We start from the raw sequence: 19,074 nt of genomic DNA on the forward strand, positions 1-19,074 counted from the left end.
ATTTTCTGACTCTTGATTCTTCATTGCTCCTTGGAGAACTCCTGGGGGTTGGAAATCCTGGAAGCCCTCACTCCTGCAGGGAGGACTATGAGGAAAGTAAGGGATGATCAATGGCCCATAGGGGTGTGGGAATGGGGGTGGGGTGTAGAGGGTTTGGGTTGCAGCGCCACCTAGGGGTGGAATCAGGGCTGGGTGGCTGACCCAAGGCCCTTCTCAGCCCAGGCTGGGGGATTCCACCACTATCCCACTCTTCCCCTCCCACTTGCACCGGGGGAAGCTCTCATTGGGTGAGGGTTGGGGGTGGGGGTGGGGATTGGCTCTCCTGCTTTGTTTGAATTCAGTATAGGCTGTGGGTGGGGTGGGAGTGGGGCAGCTTTCCAAAATCAGGGTGATATCACTGATTCAAGAACTGGAGGACTGTTCAAAATCTAACAGTACATTTAAAGATGAAATTGGCTTTAACATCGATTCATGAATCAGGCAGCATCCCACCCAGCAAAGAGAAAGAAGCTCTGAGAAGGTGTAAAAATGGAAGGCGTTTGTAGGCATAAGAGAACAGAAAGAAGGTTCTACCAAAGAATGCATTGCTTCAGGGGAGGTCTATCAAGAGGATTAAGTAAGGCCTTTTCACCCTCTGGGCTACCTGTCCCTGGTGCCCTGGAGGGCTGGGCTGGGGCCTGAGAAAGAAATATGATTGTCCAGGAGGAATATCACAGTGTGGGTCACCCACCCTGCCAAGGCCACTAGTTCCGGGCAGGGATATCCAGCAGTGCCAGGGCTTGGCACTTGTTGTCCTCTCAATAGACTGCAGTGAATGTGGCTGGCTCTGAGTTGATTAAAGTTTTTATGTTTTACTCATCGGATATATTTTTGTATTTATTTTTCCTTTCTGGAAAGATTGCATGAAAGCATTATTTATCTTGACTACTGAATTCTTTAGTGGCCCCTTAAACTTTGCACCTGAGATGAGTGCCTTACTCACTGCCCCCTAGTGGATGAGGGACCAGGGAGAGATGTGGGAATTAGGAATGGCTGAATGTCAGAGGTGAGGGACTCAGGACTATGGCTAAGGCCATACACGTTGGAGGAAGGCTGCCACAATTCCCAGACCAGCTCTGCCACCTGCCCACTGGCATACAGGCAAGAGATTTCCCCACTGAGCCTCAGGTTCCTCATCTGTGCAATGGGGATGACGCCAGCACCTCCCTCTGGGGGTCATTGTGAGGATTAGCCAGGAACCCACAGAAAGCACTCAGCACTCTGTTTTCCTGGGGTGAAAATTTAACAAACACAAGCTATTGGAGGGGTGTGTGGTAGACATATCATGACAGTGGGAGGGCAAGGGAGACATGGGCCACACTCTGACGGCAGCTGACATCACTGTGTTCTCTACTGCTAGGGGGTCATTGGCGACGAACACGTTGTGGAAGACGTCTGCCCTTCATCTGCTCCTTCTAAGCCAGTGGCGCTGAAGAGATCCTGCCTCGGTGTCCCCTCCCTGCACCTTTCCTGGCTGCCCCTGGCCCACCCTGGGCCCTAGGCTGGATCCCAGCCTCTCCTGGTCATAAAGCCATGTTTCCCACCGCATTTCCTGACTCTTGATTCTTCATTGCTCATTGGAGGACTCCTGGGGGTTGGAAATCCTGGAAGCCCTCACTCCTGCAGAGGTGTGGGAATGGGAAATGGGCGCTGAGGGGTTGTGCTGCAGCGCCACCTGGGTTTGGAGTCAGAGCTGGGTGGCTCTCCCAAAACGCTTCTCAAACCAGGCTGGGGAATTCCACCTTTTCCCGATCCCCCCAACCCCCCTGCCCTTCTGGGGGAAGCTCTCATTGGGTGAGGGTTGGGAGTAGGGGGTGGGGGTGGGGAACTGGCCTTCCTGCTTTGTTTGGATTCAGTATAGGCTGTGGGTGGGGTGGGAGTGGGGCAGCTTTCCAAAATCAGGGTGATATCACTGATTCAAGAACTGGAGGACTGTTCAAAATCTAACTGAGGACATTTCAAGATGAAATTGGTTTTAACATCAATTCATGAATCAGGCAGCATCCCATCCAGCAAAGAGAAAGAAGCGCTGAGAAGCCTTAAAAATGGAAGGCATTTATAGGCAGCAGGGAGCAGAAGGAAGGTTCTAGCAAAGAATGCATTGCTTCAGGAGAGGTCACTTTTCTTTGAAGGGGTCTATCAAGAGGATTACCAGCTCTAGCTGGTTTGTCTTAGTGGATAGAACACTGGCCTGCGGACTGAAGTGTCCCTGGTTGGATTCTGGGCAAGGGCAGGTACCTTGATGGCATGCTCCTTCCGAGTCCCAGGGTCCTGGACACGTGTGGAAGTCAACCAATGGAACTGTTTCTCTCACATCAATATTTCTCTCTGTCTTTCCCTCTCACTTCCACTCTCTCTAAAACTCCCTGGAAAATTATCCTCAGGTGAGGATTAAAAATGAAAAAGTAAATGTAATAAAATAAGAGGACAGGCTTTACATCCCAAAATATGGGCTTTCCCATCCCAACAAGGTGCTAGCTTAGCTCCATCTTTAGGACAGAACCCCATGATTTCTGTCCTCTGAGCCAGCACAGATCGGGAGCACAATCCAGACCCTGCTTATCTGTGGACACAGGTCCCAGTTCCAGTCCGAGTTTCCTGACAGCCCAGGTCCAAGCTCTGTACTGAGAGCCTTATTGGAGCTGATCTCATTAGAGGCAGATTCTGTCATAGCCTCAGCTCCCAGATGAGGAAACTGACACTCTGGGTCTTGCCAGTCATTTGCATCACACTACACTTAAGACCCACCCAATGCCTAATGTGGGACTGGATTGACCCTTGAGATAAAAGGCAGAGTTTAAAACCCCTTGGAACATAAATGCAAACATAAGCCAGATAGTTGGAGTTTTATGGATGCTGAAACCGGTGGCAGCATTGGATGGACTGGGAGTAATGCAGACTGTCTGGGGGTATCAAAGAAGCAAGGACCTAGGAGTCAGCCATGCCACTTCTTTCTAGTTGTGTGAATTTGGGCAAGTCACTGAACCTCTCTGAGCTTCTGTAGTAGGTGTGTAGACTAGAGAGGACAATACCTATTTTGTAGGGTGATTGTAAAGATTAAGTGGGGTATTATGTCAGAGCCTTCATCTAGCATGGTGTTTGATATGTGGTGGGCCTTCAAAAGTGTTATTTCCAGTTTTAAATCAGACATTACTCTGGTCACTGAAGCCCTTGGAATATCTTTGCCTTGGGTTTGAGTTCTAAGAAGACAGGGAGAGGGACAGGCTGTAGAGAAGGGAGGTGAGTGAGAGAAGGCAGAGGACAGGCAGCCATGGGGGACAAGGAACTGGAAGACCTGCCGTTAGGCTTGTCTCTGACTTGCTGTGTGATCTTGGGCAACTTGTTCAAACTCTTTGAGGTGCCGTTTCCACATCTGTGACACAGGGCTGTTCAAGGGAAAGTGTGTGTAAAGCTCATCATGAGTCTGGCTTTAGAGAGCAGTTGAGCATCCCAACCAGCCAATGATATGATGCCCCAGGCCTGGGCTCCCAGACAGAAGAGAATGCTGGGGAGGGGTTTACCTCTTCCATCTTCCCCCCAACCTAGGGTGGACTTTAATTTTAAATGCAAGACCAGATACTTGGGCCCCACAATTGGCCAATCTCCCCCCTAACAACACCCCATGCCAGTAGATAAGCTGAGGATCTGGTCTGTTGGGTCAGAGAGATAACAGCCAAGACCGTTTTACTCTGCAATAAGGCCCAGGAGTGACCTCTCAGACACTTCTCCATTTGTAGGTCACCTGGGACAGCAGAAGCAGGAAAGGCCTTTTAACTTTCTGGGCTATCTGTCCCTGGTTCCCTGAGGTCTGGAGGGCTGGAATGGGGCCTGAGAAAAAAACATGACTGCCCAGGGTAATGTCATGGGCAATTGTAAAGATTAAGTGGGGAAATAGATGTCACAGCCAACATGTAGCTAGCTCCCAGCAGGGATATTCAGCAACTCCAGGGCTTGGCACTTGTTGGCCTCTCTTTGGACTACAGTGAATGTGGCTGGAGCTGGGTTGGTTAAAGTTTTTATATTTTACTCATCAGAGATGTTTTTGCATTTATTTTCCTTTCCAAGAAAGATTGCATGAAAGCATTATTTGACTACTAAATTCTTTAGGGGCCCCTTAAACTTTGCACCTGAGATGAGTGCCTCACTCACTGCCTCCTAATCCTGACCCTGTTGGTGACAGAGGGCTGGTGGGAGACGAAGGTGGGGGTGGGGAGGGTGGCCCCCAGGGTGTCTGAAAGATTCTACATGAAACTCTCCATAGCAGCTGTCTGAAGATATGCCTTGAGGCTGAAGATGTGCCTTGAGGTTGGATTAAATGGCATTTTCTAATCAGGGATCCTCAATGGATGCAACTTTGCTCCCCAGAGGACACTTGGAAATAGGTGATGTTTGGATGATCATCTTGGGGGACAATCAGATTGATGGGGGAAGGTACCCCTGACATCTAGTGAGTAGAGACGAGGGATGCTGCTAAACTTTGGACAGACCTCTCCCCAACACACAACAAAGAATTACGTTACTCCAAATAGTAACAGTGCAAAGGTTGAGAACCTTGATCTAGATCTATAGCATAGAAGAAAGAGCATAAGTTTTTCACACATTAGAGATGAAGAAAGAGGAAGAGGGAGAACTAGAGTGAGAAAGAGAATAAGAGGGAGGGAAGGGAGAAGGGAGGAAGGGAAGGAGAGAGGGAAAGAGATGATAGATAGATGATAGATAGATAGATAGATAGATAGATAGATAGATAGATAGATGATAGATGATAGATGATAGATAGATAGATAGATAGATAGGAGATGTGGGAGCCAAAAGAACCAGGGATCCCAGGTCCCCACTTCCTGTGCACACTTGCAAAGGACTTTCTCTCTCTGAATCTCATTTTTCACACCTGTGAAGTTAGGATCATGATACATGCTCATGGGAATTAGTAGAAGGTGAGGATTCTGGGATGGGATGCATATGAAGTCCCTGGTCTAGACAAGCACTTGGGAGATGGGCACCTCCTCCTTCCTCTCCTCATGGACCCCAACATCCTAGGATGCTCCACTTATTGGCTGGGATACTGACCAGAAGAAGGCTGCTCCTGGGGCTAAGACTGGGGCACTTTAGGGTGCTAATAGTAAGTACATCTGGGGATTTCTCCAGCACACATGGGTGTTTGGACACCCATATGTGTCAGTGGACCCCAGCAGGCAGGTCCCTGCAGGGAGCAGGTGAGAGAATTGAGCAAATGCCTTACTATCAGCTCCCTTGCCCAGTACCCCAGCCTGGGGCAATCGCCCTGGCCCCTTTCCACTTCCCCAAAAGCCCAATATAAGGACTGCCTCTGGGACCCAATAATCAGAGACACCAAGAGTGAAGACTTCAGACTCTTGAGAGGTGAGTGCTCCCCCAGCTTCCCAGGGAGGAGGGGTCCAAGGCTTGAGAGGAAGCAGAGTGTATATGGCAAACACCTTGGAGGCCTGTCCTTGGGACCCTTTTGGCCACTGTTCTTGCACTTTGTCCTGACCTTGAACAGACTGGTTCCTGTAGGGGCCAGTGATGGAACCCTCAGGTAAAAGGGACTTTTCCTGCTTCTTCAGGTCAGCGTCTGTTCACTGGGGGAGAAGAAAGCTCTCTACAGTACTTTGACCTTTAATCAACTACTCTAACAAACATTGCATTTCTGTTGTGTGACAGGAGCTGTGCAGACACAGTGAGCAGACCCACGGCCTGAAGTGAATCTGTGCCCCTGCCCAAGAACGAGTGATTATGAAACTCCCCCTGTTTCTGCTGCTCCTCCTGCTGGGGACAGTTGCTGCTCTTCATCTGAGTAAGTCCTCCCTTTCCTTCTCATCCAGCTTGATCCCTTCTCCTCTTTCTGACACCTCTTTGGCTCTCTCTGGGCCAGGCCTCAGCTTTTCCTTCTTCAGTGGATGCAGCTTCTCTCAGGTAAGATTTTTCATGGACTCAGATATGTGACTTGAACATTCTGTCAGGCCTCCTCCTCAAGCAAACACCACCCACCTTCTCAGAGCAGCTTCTTCCTACCCCATATACACACCTGTCAGCCAGTGCCAGGTGCTCACCCCTTTGTGTGAGTTCTCACCTCACCCAACAGGGAGGAGATCCTTCTGGCCTAGGCTCCAGAAGGAGGCTCTAGGAAGGCTGAGTGGGGCGGTCAGAGCTGTCCGTGGTCATGGAAGGAGACCCTGACCTGATGGCAGGTTACCTCTTCTTCCCAGGGAATGATGCCCCCTCTCTGGACAGCCAAGAGTCACAGGCTGACCTGAGCCAGGATCTGGAAGGCTCAGGGGAGCAGGAGGGAGAGTCAGTCCTGACTGAGGAGGGGATTCAGTCTGAAGGAGAGGAGGAGGAGGCTTCCAACTGCCAAGATGCCTTTGAGGACAAGAAGGCCATGGAGTCAGATCCCGGTGCCCTAGATGAGAACTTCCAGTGCCCCAAGGCAGAGGACACAGTGGAAATAAGCGGCAGCCCTGGGTGCAAGACCTGCCGCTATGTGTTGGTGAAGACTCACTGTGTATTTGCAGTCGCTCAGGTAATGACATGGAGGCTACTGTGGAAGGAAGCCCAGGGGTAGGAGAAGAGGGTGGGTTCCACCTCCTGTTCCCTATTCATTTAGACTAGTGGTTCTCAAACCATGGTGTGCAGCAGACTCTCCTAGAAGTATTCTTGAAGCATAGATTTCAGGGTGAGCAAGTCTAGGGCGGGGCCCAAGTGCCAGGTGATGATAATATTGTTGGTCTGGAGACAATATCATCAAGTACTTTGAGAATCACTGATTTGGACAAAAGGCTTTGTCATTCGATATACCTCTGTTAAACCCTGGCTCCACCCATCATTGGCATGTTAACCTGGGTAAGTTACTTTACCTTTAGAGCTTCAGGATCCTCACTTGTACCATGGAGATTATATAGTACCAACCTCAATACATGGAAAGCATTTGGAACAGTCCTCAAGTCATTGTAAACTCCCAGTAAACGGTGGCTAAGATTATTCTCAATATAATATTATTATTATTATTATTATTATTATTATTATTACCTCCTGCAAGAAATTCCAGGTGACAGATAAAGGAGCAAGAGATAGGATTGAAGGAGCAAGTAGATTCCTGATTTCTGACTTGACCAGGGATGGAGAACTCTCCCCTGAAGACTCAGAAACTTGAGGGGGAAAAACCTAGTGAACTCTCTATTCCACCTCTTCTTTCTGCAGAACACCTGCAGGAGGTGCTACAATGGCAACCTGGTCTCTATCCACAACCGCAGTGTCAACAATCAACTCCAGTGCTTGTCTAGTCAGGTCAATGATTTCTGGGTCTGGATTGGAGGAACCGTCAGGGACCCGGTAAGTGAGGGGACAGCTCCCAGGTACAGGAAGTTCTCTCTGGCGTCAGGCCTCATTCCAGCAGCCAAGTGACCTTCCTGTGGGAGGCAGTGGGGAAGCTGTCTGGTGCTGGCATGAAATCTGCCATAGCAGGTGTACTTACCCCAAGGAAATAGGCTACTGTTACAAATCAGGGTTCCTTCCTCACTCTGCCTCCTCAGCTTCCCTCAGAACTGGTTGATAAACAGTTACCAGCACACCACTGGAGTCAGGAGATCCTTTACTTTCCCAGTTTGGTCATTTACAAGCTGAATGGCTTGCTCACGTCTAAAATGGGGTCCCTCTCTCAGAGTGGTTCTGGGATAGAGAGTGAATAAGTGCTATTATGTTTGCTACTCATATATAACCAAGCAGTATTGGCATGGCCTAATAGCTTCTTAGAGATGCACAATCTTGGGCCCATCTGAGACTCCTGAATCAACATCTGTATTTTAAAAAGATCTGCAGGAAACTTGTATTCACAGGAAGTTTGAGAAACCCGGCTGTGTGAGCGGGGGGGGGGGGGGGGGGGGGGGGGGGGGGACTACAACTCTTCCATTTTGATGGCCTGCGAATCCTGAGGGCTGGGTCTCCTGGATATCTGGCTCCTAGCTGGGTGGGCAGTGCCTAGAAAGGGACGCTCAGTGAGCATTTTCTGGAACCTCTGGATCTGTTTGTCTTCCTGGACTTCAGCCTCTGATCTAGCCTATCCCTTGTCTCCTTCTAGTGCTCCACGATACACTGGGTTGATGGGAGCAGAGCAAATTTTCGCCACTGGGCTCATCAGCATGGGAGCGGCCACTGTTTGGGCCTATCCACCAGAGGTGAGGGGGGACTGGGCACCAGGGCAAAGGGAAGGGATGGCAGGGTGGACTCTTACACACTGTCCCTTTGAGCTGCCTGAGTACACCTCCTCCTCAAACCCACAGCTGTGAGGAGGGTTGTGAAGTAGGGAGAGGGGGTACTATGTGTGAGGGCTGGATGGGGGCTCTCTATCCTCACAGACAAAGCTTGGCTGGGGGCCTGGGAGCTCCTTTCCTTCCTCTGCTACTGAGGTGACAACTGAGAGTAGCTGAGGTGAATGAAAGGTGTGGATGAGGGACAAGGGAGAGATGTGGGAATTAGGAATGGCTGAATGCCAGAGGTGAGGGACTCAGGACTATGGCTAAGGCCATACACATTGGAGGAAGGCTGCCACAATTCCCAGACCAGCTCTGCCACCTGCCCACTGGCATACAGGCAAGAGATTTCCCCGCTGAGCCTCAGGTTCCTAATCTGTGCAATGGGGATGATGCCAGCACCTCCCTCTGGGGGTCATTGTGAGGATTAGCCAGGAGCCCACAGAAAGCACTCGGCACCCTGTTTTCCTGGGGTGAAAACTTAACAAACACAAGCTATTCGAGGGGTGTGTGGCAGACATATCATGACAGTGGGAGGGCAAGGGAGACATGGGCCACACTCTGATGGCTGCTGACATCACTGTGTTCTCTACTGCTAGGGGGTCATTGGCGACGAGAATGTTGTGAAAGACGACTGCCTTTCATCTGCTCCTCCTAAGCCAGTGGCGTTGAAGAGATCCTGCCTTGGTGTCCCCTCCCTGCATCCCTCTTGACTGCCCCTGGCCCACCCTGGGCCCTGTGCTCTCCTGGTCATAAAGCCATGTTTCCCACAGCATTTCCTGACTCTTGATTCTTCATTGCACATTGGAGGACTCCCCTGGGTTGGAAATCTTGGAAGCCCTCACTCCTACAGGGTGGGGCTTTGAGGAAAATAAAGGATGGCGAGCAGTTCAAGATGGTGTGGGAATGGGGGTGGGGCTCTGAGTGGTTAGGCTGCAGCGCCACCTGGGGGCAAAGTCAGGGCTGGGTGGCTCTTCCAAGACCCTTCTCAGCCTTGACTGGGGGATTCCATCGCTCTCTGCCCACCCTGCCCCGTCTGATGGAAGTTCTCATTGGGTGGGGCCTGGGGGGTGGGGAAATGGCCCTTGTGCTTTGTTTGGATTCAGTATAGGGTGAGGGGTGGGGTGGGAGTGGGGCAGCTTTCCAAATAAGGGTGATATCACTGATTCAAGAACTGGAGGACTGTTCAAAATCTAACTGAGGACATTTCAAGATGAAATTTGCTTTATTCATCAGTTCATAAATTAGGCAGCATTCCATCCAGCAAAGAGAAAGAAGCTCTGAGAAGCCTTAAAAATGGAAGGCGTTTATAGGCAGAAGGGAGCAGAAGGAAGGTTCTAGCAAAGAATGCATTGCTTCAGGGGAGGTCACCTTTTTTTTTAAGGGGTCTTTCAAGAGGATTACCAGCTCTAGCTGGTTTGTCTCAGTGGATAGAACACTGGCCTGTGGACTGAAGTGTCCCTGGTTGGACTCTGGGCAAGGGCAGGTACCTTGGTGGCATGCTCCTTCCGAGTCCCAGGGTCCTGGACACGTGTGGAAGTCAACCAATGGAACTGTTTCTCTCACATCAATATTTCTCTCTGTCTTTCCCTCTCACTTCCACTCTCTCTAAAACTCCCTGGAAAATTATCCTCAGGTGAGGATTAAAAATGAAAAAGTAAATGTAATAAAATAAGAGGACAGGCCTTACATCCCAAAATATGGGCTTTTCCATCCCAACAAGGTGCTAGCTAAGCTCAATCTTTAGGGCGGAACCCCTGGAGTTTTGTCCACCACGCCAGCAGAGTACGGGTGAGCAATCTAGACAGTGATTATCTGTGGATACAGGTCCCTGATCCAGTCCTGTCTTTCTGACAGCCCCAGGTCCACGCCATGTACTGAGAGCCTTATTAGAGCTGATCTCATTAGAGGCAGATTTTGTCATTATACTCAGATCTCAGATGAGAAAAGTGACACTCTGGAACTTGCCAATCATTTGCATCACACTACACTTAAGACCCAACCAATGCCTAATGTGGGACCGGAATGGCCCTCAAGATAAAGAGGCAGAGTTTGAAACCCCTTGGAACATAAATGCAAACATAAGCCAGATGGAGTTTCACGGATGCTGAAACCAGAGGCAGCATTGGATGGGAGTAAATGCAGACTGTCTGGGGTATCAAAGAAGCAAGGACCTAGAAGACAGCCATACCACTCCTTTTTAGTTTTGTGAACTTGGGCAGGTCCCAGAACCTCTCTGAGCTTCTGTAGTAGGTGTGTAGACTAGAGATGGAAATACCCATTTCATAGGATGATTATAAAAATTAACTGGGGTAATGGATGTCAGCGGCTTCATGTAGCAAAGTGTTTTGTCTGTGGTGGGCCTTCAAAAATGTTATTTCCAGTTTAAATCAGACATTACTGTGTTCGCTGAAGCCATTGGAATGTGTTTGCCTGGGGTTTGAGTGCAAACAAGATGGAGGTGGGGAAGCAGGCTATAGAGAAGGCAGGTGACTGAGAGGAGGCAGAGGGCAGGCAGCCATGGGGGACAAGGAACTGGAAGACCAGCCGTTAGGCCTGTCTCTGACTTGCTGTGTGATCTTGGACAACTTGTTCAAGCTCTCTGAGGTGTTGTTTCCACATCTGTGACACAGGGCTGTTCAAGGGACAGAGTGTTACAGACCACTGTGGTGCTGGCTCTTGAGAGCAGCTGAGCATCTCTTCCAGTGAGTGATATGATGCCCCAGGCCTGGGCTCCCAGAGGGAGGAGAATGCTATGGAGGGGTCTACCTCTTCCATCTGCTCCCCCCCCCCACTTCCAGGGGCAAACTTTAAATGCAAGACCAGCTTCTTCGGCCCCACAATTGTTCAATCACCCCCCTAACACCACTCCATGCCAGTAGATAAGCTGAGGATCTGGTCTGTTGTGTCAGAGAGATAACAGCCAAGACCGTTTTACTCTGCAATAAGGCCCAGGAGTGCCTTCTCACTTCTCCATTCGTAGGTCGCCTGGGACACAGGAGGCAGGAAAGGCCGTTTAACTCTCTGGGCTATTGTCCCTGGTGCCCTAAGGCCTGGAGGGTTTGGCTGAGGTCTGAGGAAGAAATGACTTCCCAGGGGACTGTCACAGAATGGATCACCCTATCTGTCAAGGCCACTAGCTCCCAGCAGGGATATTCAGCAGCTCTAGGGCTTGGCACTTGTTGGCCTCTCTTTGGACTGCAGTGAATGTGGCTGGATCTGAGTTGATTAAAGTTTGTATATTTTACTCATCAGAGATGTTTTTGCATTTATTTTTCTTTCCAAGAAAGATTGCATGAAAGCATTATTTATCTTGACTACTGAATTCTTTAGGGGCCCCTTAAACTTTGCACCTGAGATGAGTGCCTCACTCACTGCCTCCTAGTCCTGACCCTGGTGGTGACAGAGGGCTGGTGGGAGATGAGGGTGGGGGTGGGTAGGGTGGACCCCAGGGTGTCTGAAAGATTCTACAAGAAGCTTTTCATGGCAGCTGTCGCCTCTTTGCCTGAAGATATGCCTTGAGGTTGGATTTTCTAGATCAGTGGTTCTCAATGGAGGCAGCTTTGCTCCCCAGAGGACACTTGGAAATAGGTGGAGATGTTTGGATGATCATCTTGGGGGGAAATAGGTGGATGATCATCTTGGGGGACAATCAGATTGACAGGTGGAGGTACTCTTGACATCTAGTGAGTAGAGACCAGGGATGCTGCTAAACTCTGGACAGTCTCCTCTCCCCAACACACAACAAAGAATTACTTTACTCCAAATAGTAACAATGCAAAAGTTGAGAACCTTGATCTAGAGCTATAGCATAGAAGAAAGAGCATAAGTTTTTCACACATTTAATATGAAAAAAGAAGAAGAGGGAGAACTAGAGTGAGAATGAGAAATAAAAGGAAGGAGGGGAATAAGAAGGGAGGGTGGGAGAGAAAGAGGTAGGTAGTAAGGTAGATAAATAGATAATCAATAGATAGGAGGTTTTGGAGCCAAAAGACTAGGAATCCCATTTCTACACTTAATGTGCATGCTTGCAAGGGACTTCCCCTCTCTGTACCTCATTTTTCACACCTATGAAGTTAGGGTCATCATACATGCTCATGGGAATGAGGAGAAGGTGAGGATTCTGAGATGGGATGCTTATGAAGTCCCTGGTCTAGCAAAGCAATCAGGAGGTGAGCACCTCCTCCCTCCTTGCCTCCCAGTCCCCCAGCATCCTAGGATGCTCCACTTATTGGCTGGGATATTGACCAGAAGAAGGCTGCTCCTGAGGTTAAGACTAGGGCACTTTAGGGATGCTAATAGTAAGCACATCTGGGCAGTAGACATCTGGAGTCTTCTCCAGCATACCTGGGTGTTTGGACACCCATATATGTCAGTGGACCCCAGGAGGCAAGTCCCTGCAGGGAGCCGGTGAGAGAATTGAGCAAATGCCTTATTATCAGCTCCCCTGCCCAGCACCGCAGCCTGGAGCAATGTTCTTTGCCTCTTCCCACTTCCCCAAAAGTCCAATATAAGGACTGCCTCTGGGACCCAGTAGTCAGAGACACTAAGAGTGGAGGTCTTGGATTCTTGAGAGGTGAGTGCTCCCCCAGCTTCCCAGGGAGGAGGGGTCCAAGGCTTGAGAGGAAGCAGAAGCCTATATGGCAAACACCAAGGAGGCCTGTCCTTAGGACCCTGATGGCCACTCCGTCCTCAGTGTAGTAAAATGGGTCCTTATCCCGAGCAGGCCTGCTCCTGCAGGGGCAGGGTCTGGGCTAAGTGCAGTCCCAGGGGCCAGTGATGGAGCCCTCAGGTAAAAGGGACTTTTCCTGCTTCTCCAGATCAGCATGTGTTCACTGGGGAGAAGGAAGCTCTCTAGTTTGCCTTTAATCAGCTACTCCAACAAACATTGCATCTCTGTTGTGTGACAGACACACAGGTCAGCCCCAGGGCGGACAGTGGAGCTATGTCCCTGCCACAAGAACCAGTGACTATGAAACTCCCCCTGTTTCTGCTGCTCCTCCTGCTGGGGACAGCTGCTGCTCTTCATGTGGGTAAGTCCTCCCTTTCCTTCTCATCCAGCTTGACCCCTTCTCCTCTTTCTGACACCTCTTTGGCTCTCTGGGCCAGGCCTCAGTTTTTCCTTCTTTGGTGGCCCCAGCTCCATTCAGGTAAGATCTCTCTTGGACTCAGAAATGTGACCTGAACATTCTGCTCCTCAACCAAACACCACCCATCTTCTCAGAGCAGCTTCTTCCTACCCCATATACACTCCTGCCAGCCAGTGCCAGGTGCTCATCCCTTTGTGTGAGTTCTCACCTCACCCAACAGGAAGGAGATCCTTCTGGCCTAGGCTCCAGAAGGAAGCACTAGGAAGGCTTGAGTGGGGCAGTCAGAGCTGTCCGTGGTCCTGGAAGAAGGAGACCCTGACCTGATGGCAGGTTACCTCTTCTTCCCAGGGAATGATGCCCCCTCTCTGGACAGCCAAGAGTCACAGGCTGACCTGAGCCAGGATCTGGAAGGCTCAGGGGAGCAGGAGGGAGAGTCAGTCCTGACTGAGGAGGGGATTCAGTCTGAAGGAGAGCAGGTGGAGGCTTCCAGCTGCCAAGATGACTTTGAGGATGAGAACGCCATGGAGTCACACCCAGATGACCTAGATGAGAACTTCCAGTGCCCCAGGGCAGAGGACACAGTGGAAATAAGTGGCAGTCCTGAGTGTAAGACCTGCCGCTATGTGTTGGTGCACACCTGCAGAAGATTTCGAGGTGCTCGGGTAAGTGGCAGGAAGGCTTCTGTGGAAAGAAGCCCAGAGGTAGGAGAAGAGAGTGGGTTCCACCTCCTGTTCCCTATCCACTTAGACTAGTGGTTCTCAAACCCTGATGTGCAACAGACTCTCTTAGAAGTATTCTTGAAGCATAGATTTCAGGGTGAGCAAGTCTGGGGTGGGGCCCAAGAGTTTGCCTTTAGGACCCAGGGGAGTGGAACGGGCGCTGATTCTGAGCATATCTGTGGAATGGGATGATGATGATGATAATGATGATGATGATGATGATGATGATGATGAAATTAAATTATAGTTGGTTTGGAGACAGTACTTTGAGAATCACTGAATTAGGCAAAGAGCTTTGGTATGAGATATACCTGTGTTAAACCCTGGCTCCACCTGTCGTTCGTATGTTACTTGGGCAAGTCACTTCACGTTTCAGAGCTTCAGGACCCTCACTTGTACAATGGAGATATAGAGCACCAATCTCTTAGGTCGTGGTGAGGATTAAACAGGGTAATACATGGGAAGCATTTGGAACAGTCCTTGGGTGATTGTGAACTCCCAGAAAACAGTGGCTAAGATTATTCTCAGTATTATTATTATTTTTACTGAAGTTCCTGGTGACAGATAAAGGAGCAAGAGATAGGCTTCAAGGAGCAAGTATATCCCTGATTTCTGACCTCACCAGGGCTGGAAAAGTTCACTCCTGGAGTCTTAGGAACTTGAGGGGGGGGGGACCCCGCAGTGAATTATCTACCTCCACCTCTTCTTTCTGCAGAAAGTTTGCAGAAGGTGCTATCATGGCAACCTCGTCTCTATCCACAACCTCTGCACCAACAATCAACTCCAGTCCTTGGCCAGTAGGAGCAACCAGGTCCGGGTCTGGATTGGAGGCAGAATCAAGGGCTGGGTAAGTGAGGGGCCACCTCTCAGGTGCAGGAAGGTCTCCTTGGCATCAGGCCTCATGCCAGCAGCCACGTGACCTTCCTGTGGGAGGCAGTGGGGGAGCTGGCTGGTGCTGGCTAAAGAGAACTAGTGATTGTGCACCTCTCTTCCCAAGTTCATGTTCAGTAACTAAATCAGTCATTTTGTGCCTGTGGAATAAAATCTGCCATGGCAGGTGTACTTACCCCATGCAAATAGGCTATTGTTACAAATCAGGGTTCCTCCCTTGCTCTGCCTTCTCAGCTTTCCCCAGAGCTGGTTGATAAACAGTTACCAGCACACCACTGGAGTCAGGAGATCTCTTTCTTGCCCAGCGTGTTCACTCACCAGCTGAATAGATTTCTCATGTCTAGTAAAATGGGGTCCTTCTCTCCACAGTGATTCTGGGATAGTGGGTGAATAAGTGCTATTATGTTTACGACTTAAGTGTGGTCCATGGACCAAGCAGTATTAGCATCGCCTAGTAGCTTGTTAGAGATGCACCATCTTGGGCTCATCTGAGACTCCTGAATCAGCAACTGCATTTTAAAAAGATCTGCAGGAGACTTGTATTCACAGAAAATTTGAGAAGCCTGGTGTGTGAGGCGGACACACACACACACACACACACACACACACACACCACTACTCTCTTCCATTGTGATCGCCTGTGAACCTCGAGGGATGGATCTCTTGAATATCTGGCTCCTAGCTGGGTGGGCAGAGCCCAGAAAGGGACTCTCAGTGGGCATTTTCTGGAACCTCTGGATCTGTCTGTCTTCCTGGACCTCAGCTTCTGACCCAGCCGACCCCTCTCTCGTTCTAGTGCTCCGGGTTTCGCTGGATTGATGGGAGTGCTGTGAATTTTAGTAACTGGGCTCATCATCCTGGGCGCGGACGCTGTGTGAGCCTATGCACCCGAGGTGAGGGGGCCTGGGGACCAGGGCAAAGGGAAGGGATGGCAGGGTGGACTCTTACACACTGTCCCTTTGAGCTGCCTGAGCACACCTCCTCCTCAAACTCACAGCCTCCCTACAACTGGAGAAGCAATGTGGGGAGGGCTGTGAAGTAGGGTGAGGGGGTGCCCTGTGTGAGGGCTGGATGGGATCACAGAGGAAGCTTGGCTGGGGGCCTGAGAGCTCCTTTCCTTCCTTTGTTAATGAAATGACAAATGAGGTGAATGAAAGGTGTGGAAGAGGGACAAGGGAGAGATGTGGGAATTAGGAATGGCTGAATGCCAGAGGTAAGGGACTCAGGACTATGGCTAAGACCACACATGCTGGAGGAAGGCTGCTACAATTTCCATCCCAGCTCTGCCACCTGCCCACTGGCACACAGGCAAGTGATTTCCCTGCTGAGCCTCAGGTTCCTCATCTGTGCAATGGGGATGACGCCAGCACCTCCCTCTGGGAGTCATTGTGAGGATTAGCCAGGAACCCACAGAAAGCACTCAGCACCCTGTTTTCCTGGGGTGAAAACTTAACAAACACAAGCTATTGGAGGGGTGTGCGGCAGACATATCATGACAGGGAGGCATGGGCCACACTCTGACGGCAGCTGACATCACTGTGTTCTCTACTGCTAGGGGGTCATTGGCGACGAACACGTTGTGGAAGACGTCTGCCCTTCATCTGCTCCTTCTAAGCCAGTGGCGCTGAAGAGATCCTGCCTCGGTGTCCCCTCCCTGCATCCCTCCTGGCTGCCCCTGGCCTACCCTGGGCCCTGGGCTGGACTCCCTGCCTCTCCTGGTCATAAAGCCATGTTTCCCACAGCATTTCCTGACTCTTGTTTCTTCATTGCTTATTAGAGGACTCCGTGGGGTTGGAAATCCTGGAAGCCCTCCCTCCTACAGGGTGGGGCTTTGAGGAAAGTAAAGGATGTTCCAGTGGCCCACTGTGATGTGGAAATTGGGGTGGGGCACTGAGGAGTTTGGCTGCAGCGCCACCTAGGGGCGGAGTCAGGGCTGGGTGGCTCTTCCAAGACCCTTCTCAGCCTAGGCTGGGGGATTCCACCCCTTCCCTGTCCCCCACCCCCCGACCCGCACCCACTCACGATCTGGAGGAAGTTCTCATTGGGTGGGGTCTGGGGGGGGGGGATGGCCCTCCTGCTTTGTTTGGATTCAGTATAGGGTGCGGAGTGGGGTGCGGAGTGGGGCAGCTTTCCAAAATGAGAGTGATATCACTGATTCAAGAACTGGAGGACTGTTCAAAATCTAACTGAGTACATTTAAAGATGAAATTGGCTTTAACATCGATTCATGAATCAGGCAGCATCCCATCCAGCAAAGAGAAAGAAGCGCTGAGAAGCTGTAAAAATGCAAGGCGTTTGGAGGCGGAAGGGAGCAGAAGGAAGGTTCTCACAAAGAATGCATTGTTTCAGGGGAGGTCACCTTTCTTTGGAAAGGGTCTTTCAAGAGGATTGCCAGCCCTAGCTGGTTTGGTTCAGTGGATAGAGTGTCAGCCCTAGGTCAGGGCATGTATCTCAGTTGCAGCTTCCATCCTACCCCCTCCCCCCCACCTGTGCATGTGTGGGAGGCAGCCAACACACCTCTCACATTGATGTTTCCTTCTCTCTGTCTCTCTAAAATAAATAAATAAATAAATAAATAAATAAATAAATAAATAAATAAATAAATAGAATTTATGGAAAAATATCCGTAGGTGAGGATTTTTTTTTTTTTTTTTTTTTTTTTAAAAAGAATGACCCCACTAGTGCTGACCAGGCAATTTCAGATTGACTGGGTAAGGGTGACCTTCCTTGGGGAGGCTGAGACTGCACTAGGTTAGGTATTAAGTCTTGGTTTGGGTGGGCTTAGCACAAGTGACTCCATTTGGGGCCTGTTTAACAGTTGTGAGATCCCACCTGCTGTAACCACAATGGGAGGGAGGGGAGAGTAGCCTTGCCTAGCCCTGTGCCTTTTTGGCCTGATCCTGGCCCTCACTTTCTATTCCGGCTTCTGTAAATGTTAGCTTGCTTAAATAATAGGGAAAAAGAAGACGGCTCCCATTCCAGAGAGGCCATATACTATGCCCCCAGACAGAGTTGTCACTGCTGGTGCCAGGCCAGACCTTGAGATGTGATCTCCATGGCTCCTTCCCAGCACACAGGACCTCTTTCTCAGAAGGTCCAGAAGTCTCATTCCAGATTTGGAAGACAAAGAACTCAAAAACACATAAATAGGAAAGATGTCCTTTATTTTGACCCTAGAACTTGAGAAGCGATATTTCCTCCAGGCCCGTTAGCTCTAGTGAAATGAAAAAGACTCCAAATAAATTTGGCTTATTGATGAAGGCATCCTTTGATTTACATGATAACACCCTCATTTCAGTTTCTTAACCTTACTAAGCCTTTGTTTCATTTTCTGTAAAATGTGGGTTGAATTAGACAAACCCTCTAACGTAAGTAGCCCATTGCTTGGCCATAGCAAGTTCTCACTAAATGTTAGCTTTTATGCTGAGTAACTAAAGAAGAGATGTAGAGTTAGGAATGAGCTTGGGTCCCAGTTCCAGTTTCCATATATTGTCAGTTTCTTTTCTATTACACAGGATTCATAACGGAACACAGCAGCCTCCCCAGGGCTGGTGGGTGATTATGTGGGTGATGGTGCGGAGGACACCATGAGGCAGCAGAGAGAGAAGCTCACTATTGTTGTTACTGCTGATACCCGCCTAAGCCCAGCACACAGAAGCGGCCACTTCGCTCAGCTGTGGGGAGGACAAGGTCAGGCTCACACTCATGAGTTCACACACACTTCCTGGCAGGCTCAGGACCACCCAGCCTGGAGGAAAGGGAAGGGTTGGAGGAAAGGGTTCCCCCAGGACTGTGTTTCCCGAAGTATGGTACGTGTACCTCCAGGGGTATGGGAAGAGTTTGGTGGGGATATGCACTGCACCGTGCTTAGCTGTGCCTAATTCTACGTTCTCATGAGTACGAGGGGTACTCAGCGTTACGAAAATTATAGAAGGGGTACACATACATGTCAAAAGTTTGGGAAACACTGCCCCAGGATATAGCTGTCTGGATCTCCTACTCAGAGAACATCCCTGTGACCCTAGCTTTCTGAGAGCTGGGTGCACGGGGATGGGAAGGGGGGTGCCTGTG

At 50.0% G+C, this 19,074-nt stretch overlaps 1 protein-coding gene across 1 annotated transcript; it reads left to right on the forward strand.

Annotated features, from left to right (window-relative positions):
* The first annotated feature begins 5,381 nt into the window (after positions 1–5,381).
* Positions 5,382–16,746, forward strand: LOC311628473 (uncharacterized protein). Its single transcript, XM_084895693.1, has 12 exons — positions 5,382–5,418; positions 5,719–5,851; positions 6,264–6,577; positions 7,255–7,386; positions 8,132–8,228; positions 8,903–8,939; positions 12,680–12,879; positions 13,214–13,336; positions 13,742–14,055; positions 14,828–14,959; positions 15,800–15,896; positions 16,559–16,746. The coding sequence occupies exons 2-12, from the start codon at positions 5,791–5,793 to the stop codon at positions 16,615–16,617; spliced, it is 1,566 nt and encodes a 521-aa protein (XP_084751819.1). The 5' UTR covers positions 5,382–5,418; positions 5,719–5,790; the 3' UTR covers positions 16,618–16,746.
* Positions 16,747–19,074: the final 2,328 nt, after the last annotated feature.

This window comes from Pipistrellus hanaki, assembly GCF_964339955.1.
Source record: "Pipistrellus hanaki genome assembly, chromosome: 9".
NCBI lineage: Eukaryota > Metazoa > Chordata > Mammalia > Chiroptera > Vespertilionidae > Pipistrellus > Pipistrellus hanaki.